Here is a 16,607-nt window from a genome sequence, read left to right as displayed (position 1 = left end):
GAGTCAGCCCCCTGGAGCCGAACTGGGCGCCATTTTGCATAAGGAGGCAAAGACAAGGGAAAGGACTGAGCATATGCTGAGCTGGGAGTGAGCTGGTTTCTGACTCAGTGAACTGCAACAAGGTGGCATTCTACAGGTTCCACCCAAGACAGGTCTTTGTAGCCCTCAACCTGATGGCCAGCAGATCAAGAACTGAAGTAGTGGTACATCAGGTGCCATTTTCCACACTGTGGCAATAGCTTTAGGACTGCAGGGGATAACAGTTCCATTTAATTATATTTACATTCAGAACTAAGATCCCTAAGGGAGTTGAGATTTGTGGACCAAAAGGGAAGCAGTGGATGCTTCTACTTGAGCTCTCTCTGTCTGATTTGTTTATATGTGTGTTCTGTTCATCTACTGAGCAAGCTGAAGAAAGTTAGTTAGCTAGGCACCTTACCTGTTGGGTGAAGAAACTTCCATGTTTCCACAACAAAGATTCTGTTTCCCTTTAGGAAAAACATCTGCCAAATCCAGGAATAATGTCTTGCATTTATGGACACACTTATGACATTGATTGTCAAAAAGAAACCCTAAAAAGACTTCTCCAGGGGCCCACACAATAGTATAGTGGTTAAAGTCCTCGCATTGGATGTACTGGGATCCCATATGGGCACTGGTTGTAATCCCAGCAGCCCTGCTTCCCATCAAGCTCCCTAACTGTGGCCTGGGAAAGCAGTTGAGGATGGCCCAAAGCTTTGGGGTCCTGCACCCACATGGGAGACCTGGAAAAATCTCCTGCCTCCTGGTTTCAGATTGGCTCAGCTCCAGCTGTTGCAATTGCCTGGGGAGTAAATCATCAGATGGAAGATCTTCCTCTCTGTCTTTCCTCCTCTCTGTATATCTACCTTTCCAATAAAAATAAATAAATCTTTAAAAAAAAAGACTTCACCAAATATGCGCATGTGAAGACCTACTGTTACAGAAACACAATAAAACCACATTGAGAAGGGTATGTGTTGTAGTGCAGGGATTGAGTGACTTGGAATGCCCACATCGTACTCCCTGGAACCCCATCCCACTTCTGCATTCCATCCAGCTTCCTGCCAGTATGCACCATGGGAAACAATGGGTGATAACTCAGGCACTTGGGTCCTTGCCACCTGCATGGGAGACGTACAGTCTGATGAAGTTCCAGGCTCCTGGGTCGGCCTGACCTAGCCCTGGCCATGGCTGCCATTTGGATAATGATCCAGCAGATGAAAAATAGTCCTCGCTCCTTTTTTCCTTCTGTGCTTATATGTCACTCTGCCTTTTGAACACTTAAAAATAAATAAGCTTTAAAGATTGCACACATCATGAATTTATAAGAAACTGTAATGAGATACCACTAGACATGTTTTTGAGTAGTCACAATTAAAGATTGACCTTCGTAGATGTGCATAAGAAGCTACAGCTCTCATGTACTGCTGGTCAGAAGGTAAAAATAGCAGAGTCACCCTGGAGAACATTTTGGTCACTTAATGAAAAGTGGAACATAGTGTCTACCATGTGATCTAGCCATTGCACTCCTAGGTATCCTCCCAAGTAGAAAGAAAAATGTGTGTTAGTACAAAAACTGGGACATAGTCGTCAATTGCAGCATTGTTTATAACAGCAAACCCCAGGCAACTGTAATGGCCTGCCAAGAGGCAAAAATGTGCAGAAACTAAGGCATATCATAGAAAGGAATAATATTGCTTCATAGGGAAAATGGACTGATTTCAAAATGGGTAGATTTAAAAATGGTTATGATGTTTAAGAGAAGCCAGAAAAAAAAAATTAGTTCATATTAAATGAGTGCCCTCACGGACTTTAGAACATGCAAACTAATCTACAAAGACAGACAACAGGCCAATGTTTTATCCAGGCGAGTAGAGCAGGGCAGGGAGGAAATGGTAGCAGGAATTACAGAGAAATGCAAGGAAGCTGCCTAGGGCAATGGTTCACCCACTGTCTTGATTTTGGTGGTGGTTTCACAGTTGTTTATGTATACCTCTTAAAGTAAACCTTACACTTGAAGTACTGCAGCTAAGGGCATGTCAGTTGTATGCATGTACTGCAGTACAACCATTAAAAAATAGACAAGCTAAAGACCTCAACTCTGAGTTGCGTAAGAGATTACAAACATTTGGAAGAGCAGTGGCAGAGACTTGAAGGGACACGGCCTTGCTGAGTATCTGCAAAGAAGCCACACACTCTCTCCCCGGAAGTGTACACATGAGATTAGTCCTAAAACTTAGAGACTTTCAAGACTTAAAACCCCAGGTTAACACACCTCTACAATTCCTATTTCCCCCCACCAACCTTGGAAATAAAGGACTTTGCAACAGCCGTGTCTCCTAAGCAACAATCTCCTTTGTGTATCCAAAGCAAATACATCAATTCTGACCTTCCCCTTATAAAAATGTTGAGTATCCTTGGCCAGCCTGACATAAAAGATCAGCCATTATCCACACAATGTGTTTATTTCTGTGGTTTTACTTTCTTCATCTTCATTCTGAAGAATTAAACTATAAACTCACTGCTATATCACCTCCAGCAGCTAAATGAGGCTACAGTTTTATTGATTATGCCATTTCATTGCTTTCAAAATGAGCAATAATAACATAATGATTATTGGACATTTCCATTACCTTGCTGTCAACCAGCTCATAAAACTCCACCTTAAACGCATTAAAGGAAATTTGGGATCAAAAATATCAATTTCACAGTTATATTTTAAAGGACAGACTCCATATCAGCCAGTTTTTCTATGTCAGGCTGTTGAGGGTTTTAATAATGTACCCAAAATGATACTCATGAACTGGAACTTGCCCAATTTATATAAGAAAAAGGCAGCCATATGTCTGATTGTTTTATTTCTCAAACATCCCATACTGCTATATAGAAATAATATTTATTTAAGCTTTTGACCACGAAGGCAACTTGCATATAGTGTCTGTGACTTCCTAGAATTCCGTCTAACTATTGATTTTACTCACCAATTGGAATATTAATTGTAAGTGAAATTCAAAGAAAATTTGCATGCAATATACTTATTTTCCTCCAGAATTGTTTGCCATTTGCACCATACTATACATTTGATAATGAAAAACACTAAGATTACCATATTGTACTCATCCATGGACACTGTTTTAAGAATCTGTAGGGAAAAAAAAAGATTCAAGGTCATAGATTTGTACAGGGTAGTGTTGTTGTTATTTGTTGTTTTTGAGGGAGCATTCCTCAAAAACAACAAGATCAGTATATCTGAGAGAATAAAAAGTAGAATTAGGAAGATATTAGGATAAAATTACATTTCAGCCACAGCAGAGGGAGCTTTGGAGCCGAGATGGCCCTCAGAGTTGTTCTGCTTCGAGACCACAGGCCCTCGTTCTTCACAGGACCAGTCAGACAATGCAGGCTGCCTTCAGGAAGCGGGCTAATGGGGGTTGAGGAGCTCATTGTAGCTGAGTCCCAGAGAGGAGTGAGTGTAGCCCGGAGTTGTTGACCACCAATAACTATGGCAGGTACAGAGCAGTCACCTCATTCTTGACCTGAAGATCTTGGGCAGTGCCCCATTAGGTCTATTGCACAGCATTCCATCCCTCGCACTGCATGCCTCTACCTTGGACTAGTTCTTGCAGGACTGGTTGGGTTTTTCTTCTGCAGAAAAATTGTTAAGAAGGTTATTGGTGTGTGACTTACAGTGCCCATTGCTGCACTCCATCATCTCCAATATAAAGATGCCCTTTGTCTAGGCCGATATCTGTGCTAATCTCTGTGATTTACTTGGAGGTGACCTACACTGTCCTCTCTGATAAACACCAGTCTTTTAAATCATGGTTGCCTAGGATATGTTACCCAATAGTCATTTGAGTGAGTCAAGAGTTAATTTATTGGCTTTTAGAAAACAAAGGGGGCTAATTGATGATCTGACAGATTTGTAGAAATTCTTATAAAGGATGAATAATTATTTTGTCTGAGGCTGTTAGCCTTAAATTTTTAGTGTCTTGCAACAATCTGAATTCTATGTCAGTTTTGTCCCCATGTTCCTAGAAAGAGGGTTGATAGTAAATGTACATACTGTAGTGTGCCAGAAGTTGAGGTCAGTGCCAGTGACCTAGAGATTCATCTATTCCCTTGTATTTGCATGCATTCAATGCTGGTTAACACTGCCTCACTGCCAGGGCTGGGATCGTGACCATGAAAGAGGCAGGTCAAGTTCCTTGACTCATTGGAGCATAGGTGCTGGGCATATGACAGTGGAGGCAGGGCTTACATATAAAGCTTGTCAGGTGGTGATAAATGCTATGAAAAAAAAAATTCTGGATAAAGATACAGAGAGGGCAGTATAGTGTAGAGCAGCTGTAGACATTTGAGCAGAAAATGAAAGAAAGAGAAGGAGGTGGTGCTGGGGGTGAGGGAGAGGAACACTTCCTGCAGAAGGATGGGCAGGTGCAGAGGTGCTCAGCTCTGGATGCTCCAGAGTCAACATGAGCCCCAAGGCTGCTGAGGTTGGAGCCAGAGCAGTGAGGGAGAGATGGGAGAATGGTAAGATCAGAGATGGAGCAGGGTAGGCGAGTTCTGATGGCTCGGCAGAGAAATGGTTTCCACACCGAATTGGGGAACCATCAGAGGGCTTGGAATAGAATAGAAGAGTCATGGGATCTCACTGCATCTTACAAGGTGCACCCCACTGCTGGGGGAAGCTGGGCAGTTGAGGGGACATGATATGAATCAGGAGAGCTGCCCAGGACGTCACTAGGAAAGAAGTGGTAGATGTTATAAAACATCATTAATTTCCTGTAAATGTTGACTCACTTAACAAACACATGCTCTATAACAATGGATATGGTTTTTCCTGGATTATCAAAGGGCTTAGTTCTGGTGGAGCAGAGCGTACTAGATTGCTTTAGTGTCTACAGTCATACCACCCTGAATGTGCCCAATCTCATCTGATCTCGAAGCTAAGCAGGTTCAGGCCTGGTTAGTACTTGGATGGGAGATTTTTTTTTGGTATGAAAGGCTAAGAAGTTAGGGTAAGCTTCCTAGAGGAGCACAGACTCGTAGAGTCCACCCCGGGAAGACTCAGAATAGGAAATGGCAGCATACATTGTTGAGGTTGATTGAGACCAGACCATATTGAAACATCAGATCCATCTGCAGCTGATGGGAACAGTTAAACAATTATGAGAAGCTGTGAGAATACCGAAGGCATGGAAATCAGTTGAAGTACTGTGCTTGTCCAGGGCAGTGATCATAAACCAATAATTATTAACCACATGCTGTCTAGCAAGCACTATGCCAAGTACTTTAGGTATATAAACTCAGTCCTTAGCACAACTCTGTCAAGACAGGTGCCATCATTATGAGTGTTTCGCACAGGCACTCAGACACGCTCAGGAAACCTGCCTGAATACAGGGAAGGCAGTGGTGCTAAAACTTTAAAGAGGGAGCAGAATTTGAACTCATGAATTCTGACTTAGAAATTCAGGTTCTGGTGCCCTGCTATCCTCCAGTCTCCCATGCATCTCATGAAGATAGGAGCCCATGAGTTCGGGGAGAGTTGTAGAGGGTCTCTGATGTTTCTCTCACATGAATCTTTCATTAGCCATCACTTTTCATCCCATCATCTCCTTTCTTGGCTTTGTCTTTCTTTGCCAGTTCCGTTGTTGCCTTTGTGGAATCAGTACAATGAGAGTAGATATTAAGAATGTGGTTATAAATAATCATCACCTTGGCAGGTAACCGAAGTCCATGGTGTTATCTCATTGCAGAACTTCTCTTTTTTCTTCAAAAAAGATTTATTTATTTTTATTGGGAAGTCAGATATACAGAGAGAAGGAGGGACAGAGAGAAAGATTTTCCATCTGCTGATTCACTCCCCAAGTGGCCGTAATGGCCAAAATTGGGCTGAGCTGATCCAAAGGAAGGAGCCAGCAGTTTTTTCCAGGTCTCCACCCAGGTGCAAGGCCCCAAGGCTTTAGGTTGTCCTTGACTGCTTTCCCAGGCCACAAGCAGGGAGCTGGAAGGGAAATGGGGAAGCTGGGACACAAACCAGTGCCCATTTGGGATCCCGGTGCATGCAAGGTGAGGACTTTAACCACTAGGTTCCTGTGCTGGACTCTGATTGTAGAACTTCTTACCATTGGAAGTACATCAAATTGAATGTACTTTGCTTCTTCTCTCCTACAGCTTTTGTCTGAGAGTAGCACATACTAAATGAATTAAATTATCATTTATCAGTACTAAATGAGATTATTGTGCAAGAAGCTGGTACCTGAAGAAAAGTACACCTTTGGAAAAATTATTTGGAACACAAGCACAGGCTGTAAATAGTCATTATATAACTGTTCTGTCAAAATGTGGAGAATCTGAGTAGTGTGAGGAATTTATAGACAAGAACACCCAACTTCATTTGCCAAAGAGCTGTTAGCTCCGTGGCCTTGGCTCTGACAGATTACCCTCAGGACGGTATTATTTCCTTCTCTGGGTACATGCAGGGAGCCACCAAGCATCCGCATCATTGCCGTGTGGCTGTTAATGATATTATTACATTCCATAAAAGCACCATCCTTGCCATACCTTAGGCCAAATATTATTCCAGCAAAGTAAATGGAAATGTCTGGCTTTAACAGGCATTCAGGCTTAAAGTGTGATATAGGGAAACAAAAATAACAAGTAATAGATTTTTCATGCAGAGGTACTAGATGTAGCCCCAGCGGTAGGACTGGAGGCCAGCAGTCTACTGGGTCTCAATGAGCCCCTGATCAAATGAGCCAGACCTGTCATGGGACCAAAGATGGCGGGAGGAGGAAAGGGGCAAGCACAAAGAATACAGCATGGGTTTTTTGCGCTAAGAAAAAGAAAACAAAGTTTTATCTGGGAAAGCCAGGCAAGATTTCAAAATAGAGTGATGGCCACCAAGAAGCAGTCTTCAAGAGCCCCATATGTTTTAGACTCCAGCAAAGCTGAACACACAAGGCTGAGGTTCTCAGGCCAGACTTGAGAAAGTCTTGTGTAGCACCAGGCCTGCCTGTCTGATTCTCCTCAAGTCACGTTCCAGGTCAGGAGCGTTTTTATTTTTGAAATCCAGGTGCACAAGTAGGAGAAGGGAGGAAACAGTGACACCCATCTTTTTAATGAGCAGTGCTCCTGGAAGAGAAATTAGCATCACCCTGAGTTTTATGTGATGTCAGTTAAATGAAGGTGTTTCATAGCACTTTACAACAAATTAGAATCAACCAAATTGAAAATAAGCCCAGCAGCTGGAATCAGTAATCAGGTAAGTGGCCAGTTTTGCTATTTTTGCTTTGAGCCCTAAAGACAGAATTTGAATTTCAAATGTCCCAGAGGTGTGAGTTTCATAACCGGTGGAGAAGGTTCCTAGGGTGATTGTTGGAGATGCCATGGTTCAGCCTGGTTCTCTCCAGTCTAAACTTGCTGAGCCTGTTCCCTGGAAACTGTCCCCTGGAGCATGCACATACACCAGAGAGCCAGTTTGTGAATTACTGCAGAGCAGAGCTCTGCTCTTGGCTGAACATTAGAGAGCAGCCTGGAAGTAGATGACCCAGAACAAGGCAGTCAATCATCCTCATTAACCGAGACTCTAATGAAAGGACTCAGATTCACAGGAAGCCTTTATGACCACTTGTGAAATCAGCACAAATCAGATCAACTATTAGAACACTTGATGCTTTAAGAAAATGAGGACTGTATTCAGTTGCTGTAATTTGCATATAGTCAGAGTGTCCTGACATGATCAATGCCGGCTTTGGTGGACAGAATTTCACAGCTGAGCTTTTGACTGCAGCAGCCAATGGCTTTTTTCCGGGGGAGGGGGCGGTCAGCAATTAGTGGGTGCTCTTAATATCAAAAATACGTTCAGGAAATTGTTGAAAGACCAAAAGCAGCTTAGAGGTGTTAGCCACCCTATGGTTGGCAGCTTAGGATATACCCGATGTGTGTGTGTGTGTGCTTGCTTCTGTGGACAAAAAAGAAAGGAGAAAAAGATGAGCAGCACAGGGAACATTGGCAAAAGTGAAGCTGTGCAGGTTGCTGAGATGGAAGTGTTGGGGCCACAAATTGAAGATAACATGATGCTTATAATTAAGGTTCGTGAAGGAAGAGGGCTGTATCAGATATATAATTTTCATTTTTCCTGCTCTGTAACTGATAGATTCAATGAAATGAACTAATCTACAGAGAATCCGTGTTATTGAGGTTATCAGTCAAACTTACAGGAAAATAACATCTGCAGATTAGCTTTTACTTGAAACACTTTTCTCGCCATATTTATATGTACACTGCTTCCTCAAAAATTTCTTTAAAAAAAAATCAGATAATTTAGTCATTGTTGTGGCTGGTAAAGCCACTACCTGTGACACTGGCATCCCATATGGCAACTGCTTTGTGTCCTGCTGCTCCAGTTCCTATTCAGCTCCCTGCTAATGGCCTGGGAAAGGCGATGGAAAATGGCCAAAGCCTCTTGGGGCCTTACCATCCACATGGGAGACCCGGAGGAAGTTCCTAGCTTCTGGCTTCCACATGGCCCAGCACTAGCCCTTGAGACCATTAGAAGAGCCAGATGATTAAAGATTTTCTCTTTCTCCTTTTTCCCCTCCTTCTCTCTGTAACTCTTGACTTTCAAATATATTTTTTAAAAATCAGGATAATATCTTAGATCCCTGAAGCAGTAGATGATTTCCCTCATTACAAAGAAAGCCTACTCCCTTAATTTCCTCAATGATTTCCCCTCATCACCAGCCCTTTACTTGACCCACAATAGTTTATCCTCAAAATGTGGATATCAGAAGAGCAAAATTTTTAAATTTCCAGCATTGCCTACCCCCATCACCCCCTTTTTCCTTTCAATTCATTGTGATCATGACCAATATCCTAAGTCAGAGGAGTCAGCAAGAAAAGGTGAGTTCTCTACTAGAGTGTCCAGTGTGTGACAATGCCCTGGAGAAGAGGAGAGGCCCCTGGTCTCAGGCCACCTTTGGTGCCCTCTTGCCAGTCCTGGGCAGTCACTGTGGCGCGGTGTTGTTCAAGGTATCATCACCTCATTGATTTGATAGATTGCTGTGCTCTGAAAGCATTAGAGCATCCACGCGAGTGTAGAGGTTACTCTATTGCATTTTATTGTATTGATAAAAGTCGGTACAGAGAACTGAGTGAAATTTATAAGACAAGAGTTCAAATGTGCTGACCTATTGCTTCCCAGGATAGTTTTTCCCACCCGCACTGCTCTTCTTTGTTTTGTGCTGCCCTCTCCTGGCTAATAAATCTCTTCATAATGAGCGTTCACAAAAACCAACTGGTGGAATCGCTGGGCTCATCTGTCATTTCTACTTTCTGTTAGCAAGTAATTTTGAATTTTATTACATGAAATGTGAGGTTGATGTGGAGTGATTAATTCAGATTCACATAGATACAAGATTGCTGAAATGATATAAATTGTAGTAGAAAAATATCTGCATGAGAGTAATTTGGTCATTTATATGGACTTGGTAATATCTGTGAGAGAAATGGTTCTGCAGTTTATTGCATCATTAGTCAAATTTTCTGAATCATTGATGTGAAAATCCAGTGTTATTGGAAATAATCCGGACACATTTTCTGCATGTTTGTTTTTTTTTTAACAGTGGCTGCTAACTTACAGAAGATTGTAGATGATCCCAAAGCTTTAAAAACATTGACATTTAAGTTGGTAAGTGGAAAGTTACGAAAGGGAAGGCAATTTTTTGCCATGCTGTGCAAGAAAGGAGTAATGACAGTGTGTAATGGCCTGCTGTGTGATTGTGTTGTTGCTGTTGTTTTCTTTGGGGATCAATTCCCCTCCCCTCCTTGTCATTTGCCTCTGCAACATTTGGGAACATTTTCTGATCATAACTGGCAACTTCCTGTTCTGCAAGCACCACATTGTTCTTTTGTTATCGTGTCATTGATAAAGAGTGGCCATTTGGGGAACCTCGATGCCTCTACTCACTATTTTGATTCCAGTTTGTACGAAAACTTGTCCCATGTAGACAGAATTCAGCTGGATTCAAAGCAGTACCTCTGCAGAGGTGGAAAGCCAAGGGATTGTACCTTTTTAAAATGAAGACTGATTGCTGTAAAAATGGGTAATCAGAAGTGATTGTAGCACAGCTCACCAAAGGCTAGTCAACAGAGACAACATTCTTCCGCCACTTTTTAAATCACAGTAACAGGTTTGTATAGAGAAGGCATCACTCAGTCATTTTGCTGCACCAGTAGGTTTTTAAGCATGGAGATACAGTTTATTAGGCTTTCTGGGGTCATTGCGAAGTCAAGAAATGCTGGCATTATCTGGAGATGGAGAGACAGGCATCACCAACAGTGGTTGTTTCCCTGAAAGTTGTAGCAAACTATACATTAAGGCCTGGCAAGTGGCTGATTTTACAATTATAGATTATTCTTAACAAGGGCCAGTCAGAATGTCACAAGCAATTTAAGATACAGATGACCAACATTAGGCTGTGTACAACATATATTGACAATCTGCCTTTTTAAAAAATTTCTTGTGAAAATTAAATGGAAAATGTGTGTCACCTAAAATGCTAAGTGATGAGTTATGGTAAATGTGAGCCCAGTGCTAATGAACTTTTCAGATCTTCCTGTATAATTTTAGATTAGATAGCCTGTGTGGCAAAAGAAAAATACAAAGATTTCCACAGGATGTACTGGGGAAAATGTTTTGGTTTTTTCCTTAAAAAAAAAAAAGTATTTTATGAGACACTGAAGTGCTGGATTAACAAATGACAAAATGTGTCTTCAGGTTTGGGCCTACCCTGCCATCTCTGCTGTGTTGCTAATTTGCCTACAGTTGCAAACATGTGTCATTGACATGAAAGTAGAATGATGAGGAAAAGTGACCTCAGGTCACCTTTCAAGCTGATGAAAATAGACCTTTATCCATTTTTAAATACCACCTCCAGAATACTTTGCCAGCATTGAATATGTAAACAGAAAGAAGAGTTTGAAAATTTTCCTGTGTCTCAAAATTTGCTTTTATAAAACTAGAGAAATAACCCTAGCCTTTTTGCTACTTCTGGAGGATTTGTAAAAGCAGCAGTTATATTATCTCCAGGTAAACAGTAAAAATGTTATGGAGACCTCCCTCATCTCCTGCTCTGAGCAGTCCCTGTGTTTCCCTGGATTCTCATTCTGTCCTGCCCACCTGTGTTCCCAGGAGAATCTTCAGAACCTGGCTTTCTGCCACCCACATGCCCATGTCTGGTTCTGTGTACCACCCTGTGGCTATAGTCAGAGTCCTCCTCTTACAATTCCAAAATGTCCCAGTGTCCTCTAACCACCAACACCTTTGACCATGGCTAACAAAGCTCACCCAAGTCAGACCTCTGTGTTAGAGCTCTGTCTTGGCTTTGTGTCTCATTTCTTGTCTCTTGTGAATCCTGAGGCTGCATGTGGTTAACCTGCCCAGGATCACACAGTGGAGACTGTGAATTCAACTCTGACCTCAATACCCACCCATGAGCATCTGTCCCCTTCTGCAAGGCCTGACCCTGCAGCCCTATCATTTCCCAGCTTTTCCATTCCTTAATGGATTTGCCCTTCTGCCTACGTGGAGACATGGTGATGGGCTCAGACAGAATTTCCTTTGTACCTTAAGCAGATGGAGTAATATTGGCTTGTCCAGCACAGGAGAGTCCCAGAAGCAAGTTTGTACATGTTTTCCTCCCATTATTGCTTGATGTAGTAGCAGTGGTGTGGTGTTCTCACTAAATGAAATTTGACAGATTTCTCTCCTACCCTAGAAGAAACACCAGTGTTAACTCAAGTACTGTAGTGACCCATTTCTTTAACTTTTCATTCATCCCAGGTTAAAATCAGGAGGGTTTCTTTGCTAACAGCTGCCAGCCTCTCTGAGACCCGCTTGATAAAGCTAAATTTAAACTGATTTTTGGCTGACTCTACTGTAGGACACTAACATCCTCATAAAACCATAGAGATCCAAGTATGTTTGCTGTCATTTATCAATTTGGTGATGCTATTGAAGAATAAAAGATCAAAGCATTTCAGCAGCATTTGTCCTCATAAGCTGCTACTGTGCACAGTTCTTTTATCTCTTGGCTGTTTATCATGATTGTAATCTCAGCGCTTTCATTGCTTTCCAGAGGAGAATGTGAGGGGCCTGGAAATTTCTGGTTCTGAGGTTCTTTATTCCACACCCAGCTTTCACTCGGCAGGAGGGCGGGGGTTGGGGCGGTATTGGGGATGCTTTAAAGACAAGATGCCTAGTCCCATGGCAGGTGTCCAGGTTTAATTGCCAGGTTTTGCAAGCACTCCTGTGCTTAGCCAAGGATGAGAAGCAGGAAGCGTTCTGCTTTGCTGATGGTTCACTCAGTACCCAGCCTCTTTCATCCCCTCCCACCACAGTTAGAAAATCTAGGGTCAGTCCATACTTTGTATATGTTCCAGAACAAGAAAAACTATACCCTGCAGAGGTAGGGTTTGGTTTTTCATGAAGTGCATGTACTTTTTTCCTTGTCCTATAAGATCTTTCATTTCACTTGACAAATAGATAGAATAAGGATGTCTTCCCTGGTTGGTTGGACCGGACAGAAGCCAGGAGCTTCTTCTGGGTCACCCACATGGATGGCAGGGGCCCAAGCACATGGGTCATTTTGTGCTGCTTTTCCAGGCCATCAGCAAGGAGATGGATAGAAAGTGGAACAGCCAAGATTTGCACTAATATTCATATGGGGATGCCAGTGTCACAGGCAGTGGCTTTACCCACTATATCACAACTTTGCCCCAAACACTTAGATATTAAAAGGACAGAAAGTAATAGGTAGTGAAACTGTAACAAGGAAGTGGTAGCTTGGTGAGGTTTATAGACAAGTGTCTCTTGGTGCTGCTTCCCCGTATCTGTTGGGAAGAATATCATTCTCCCAGGTGCTGTGAAGATGCTATATAGGAGTTTTATCTTTTATTCAGGGAGGTCTAAGTGCACTTCCTGCACCTGCTGTTGTTTGTTTGTTTACTTCTTTGATTCTTAAGGATCTTTAACTCCTCCATCAACATGCCAGAGAGGCAAACTTGGGGTGGTATGTTCTGAGATCCTTCATTTGGAGCTGTAGATTATAACTATAAGTCTTGAACTGCTGAAGTTCCATGAGGATTCCTTTCAAGGAATCCTGGATGTTGAAATGTTTTCATTATATTGCTGGGATTAATTATGTTTCATCATAATGTTGAGATTAATTCACCTTTTTTGACCAAGAGGTGTAAAAGCCACATAAAAATGATATCAGGATAAATTAGTGCTCTAACAGCAAGTTCTTTAAAGCCCTCGTATCTCACTCATTCGCTGCATAAATTAAATCCAGTTTTCCTTAGGAATTTTCCTAGTGATAGGAAACTTCGATTTTATTAAATTTCAACATGAGGCCGCTTCTGTTATATATACCATGTGATGAAGTGGGAATCACTTGTACATCAGACTAAAATAATATTTCAATAATCCCAATATTGGGGAACTATACCTTTTAAAATGTTCAAGTTTTTTAAAAAATGGATTTATTTATTTTGCAAAAGTTACAGAGAGAGCCCTTTTATCCTCCAGTTTACTCCCTAGATGACTACAGTGGCCAGGGCTGAGCAGGGCCCAAGCCAGGAACAAGGATTTTCCATGTTTGCCTAATGAGTAATTGGGACTTAAACACTTGATCCATCTTCCATTGCTTTTCCCCAACCATTAGCAGAAAGCTGGATCATAAGTGGAGCTGGGACACCAACAAGAACACATATAGGACGCTGAAACCACAGGCTTAAGCTAGCCTAGGAACATCACTTTTAGTTGGAAGAAAACTGACAAATTATTGGTAATGATGTGGATATTTAGCAGGCTTTTTAAAAACTTAAACAAAGTAAGGCTTACACTGAAGGGAAAGCAATGCCCATATTTATTGTCAATAATAAATTGGAGCTGTCAAGCCAAAGTAGGATTTTGGAAAGCCTGTATCTTCTGTTGCTAGTATGACAGTTCCCCCTGACTGGGGTTACAGCAACGTGAATTGTTGATGTTATCTAATGATAATACATATTGCATGCTGAAATAATAACATTTAGAAGATCTGCATAGCACAATGATGATTTATTATGATGCATGGGTTAGATATCCATTCACAGTACAGACAGATTAGTGTGTATGAAAAATTCAGTGTCCCATTTTCAAATTCCACATTGAGAGTAGCTTTCAAGATACTCTCCCTTGGGTTTATTTGTTAACAAATGAAATCCACAACTTTCTGCAAAGGCTATTCAAATACCTTTGCCCTTTCCAATCATACATTTGTGTAAGGCTGCATTTTCTTCATGTACTTCAAGGAAAACAAAGCAAAGCATTGCATTGACATCAAAGAAGTTTGCAAAAGATGTAAAGCAATGGCTATCCTGCCAGTCTTTTATTTTTGTTTTTGATGCTATGAGAGCTGGTTATCTTTCACAAAGACTGTTCTAGCATATATAATGAGCTTATTGTTGTTAGGCTTGAGTTAGTAAATAAGTATTTTTTTTTTTTACAAACCAAATTTGCTTTAAAAGCAAATTTGAAAGATGGAGTGACAGAGTGAAGGGAAGAGACAGAGAGGGAGAAACGTATTTTCTGTATGTTGGTTTACTCCTGAAATAGCTACGACAACCAGGTACAAGCAAGGCTAAAGACAGATGCCAGGAACTCCATCCTGGAATTATAACATGGGTTGCAGCGTCCCAAGCACTTGGGCCATCTTCTGCTGCTTTCCCAAAGCACTTTGTAGGAAGCTGTATTGGAAATAGAGCAGACTGGACTCAAACATGTGTTCCAGGATGAGATGCCAGCCTTGCAAGTAGCAGCTTGAGCCACTACAGCACAATGTAAGATCCTCAGCTGTCATTTTTAAAAGTAAGTACAGGGCCTGTCACAGTAGCCTAGTGGCTAAAGTCCTCGCCTTGCACACGCCAGGATCCCTTATGGGCACCAGTTAGTGTCCCAGCTGCCCCACTTCCCATTCGGCTCCCTGTTTATGGCCTAGGAAAACAGTTGAGGATGGCCCAAACCTTTGGAACCCTGCATCTGCATGGGAGACCTAAAGGAGCTCCTGGTTCTTGGCTTCAGATCAGCTGAACACTGGCCTTTGCAGCCACAGGGGGAGTGAATCAACAGACAGAAGATCTTTGTCTCTCGTTCTCTCTGTATATCTGACTTTCCAATAAAAATAAGTGTATTTTTTAAAAAGTACAATGGCTATGAACTACATCAAATATGTTTTGTATTTTAAGATGTATTAAACATTGTTTTGTTATTTTAACAGTGTTAAAACATTTAAATTTTGAATTTTCTGTTATAATTTATCAATTTAATAAGTATAATCAACATGTGCATAATTTTTAATAGTTTAAGGGTCCTTTGAGACCCTTTGCTGCTTTGTAAGGGTCTTTTTGGTTCCTTGTCCATGAATTTTGGAGACGTTGTCATATTGCCCTAGTCACTTGCAGGCCAGGAGAGGCCAAGAGTCAGCTCTGGTTAAAAAGGGCATGAGTAGTGGAGGCGGGAGGGCCAGGTGCCTTGAAGCAAACAGAGCCCAACAACATGGGCAGGGAACCTGCACAAGACAGGTGTTGGGCCACCCAGACCCAGCAGTGACTCCCTATGTACTATATCTAAATTAACCAGAATCCAGTCACCCCATGCTCATTGTAAATTCTTACTTTCATTACTCTTTATGAGAAGGGATTTCATACATTTCTTTCATTTCTAATCATTGTAACCCTTATAGAATGTTCAGTTTTTATTCCCAGTCATTGCAACTTCCTGGTACACATTTTGGCCAACTTTCAAATGCAGGTGAATATTGGGCTACCACGTGACAAAACAGCAGCTGGAACACCTTCTGTGTCTGGGCCACTTTGTTCAAAGTGATAAGGAAGAAGCTTAGCTGTTCCCAGTGTACCCACCAACACAAGCAATTAGAATTGTGTCTCTCTGAACATCGGGCATCTGTAAAGTACCATTACACAGACTTGAAGGACACTCTTCTTAAATGCTGACCAATATCCCTGCCCTTTAGGCTAATGACTGCCTTTATTTTTCATATTCAAGGGAATGTCCTGGTTGCCTATTAGATAGAAAATGCTAGAGCTGACAAAGCTGTTGTTATGCACTGCTTTTTTTTTTTTTTAACATTCTAAATGCAAGCAGTGTTAAGCAGGTTAATTGTGGTCATTGATAGGATCATTTTCCATGGGCAACTACTTGTTATAAAAATGAGATTTGGGCAGGAATTAGGTCCACTAAAGGTTTCTGTGGTCCTTTTATAATTAATTGTGTGTTCTCAGTCATTCATCAGACTTTCCTCTCCTCTTCTGGTCTTATATAATGCCCAACTCTGATAACTGTGCATTCTAAGAGAAAGTTTAAAATGGTGATCTGAATGGCGTGAGTGCGTGGACTGAAGTACCAGATGGAAGGAAGGGTGCAAGGTAACAAAAAAATAGAAATAATGAACTAGGACCAGAGGGATATTTGAGGGATAAAGGCTTACTTCCAGTGCCTTCTGATTAAAAACAAAATGAAA

At 41.6% G+C, this 16,607-nt stretch overlaps 1 protein-coding gene across 2 annotated transcripts in view; it reads left to right on the top strand.

Moving 5' to 3' along the window:
- STK39 (serine/threonine kinase 39) overlaps positions 1-16,607 on the top strand; it is a 296,052-nt gene that overhangs the window by 276,633 nt on the left and 2,812 nt on the right. For both annotated transcript variants that reach the window (XM_040971673.1, XM_040971675.1), the window contains one exon: positions 9,651-9,715. In XM_040971673.1, coding sequence (XP_040827607.1) covers positions 9,651-9,715 — 65 coding nt within the window. The remainder of the gene's footprint in view (positions 1-9,650; positions 9,716-16,607) is intronic.

This window comes from Ochotona curzoniae, unplaced genomic scaffold, assembly GCF_017591425.1.
Source record: "Ochotona curzoniae isolate NIBS_2020 unplaced genomic scaffold, NIBS_Ocur_1.0 contig_2210, whole genome shotgun sequence".
NCBI lineage: Eukaryota > Metazoa > Chordata > Mammalia > Lagomorpha > Ochotonidae > Ochotona > Ochotona curzoniae.
The sequence above is the reverse complement of the archived record's forward strand: the minus strand, read 5'-3'. Positions and strand labels throughout refer to the sequence as shown.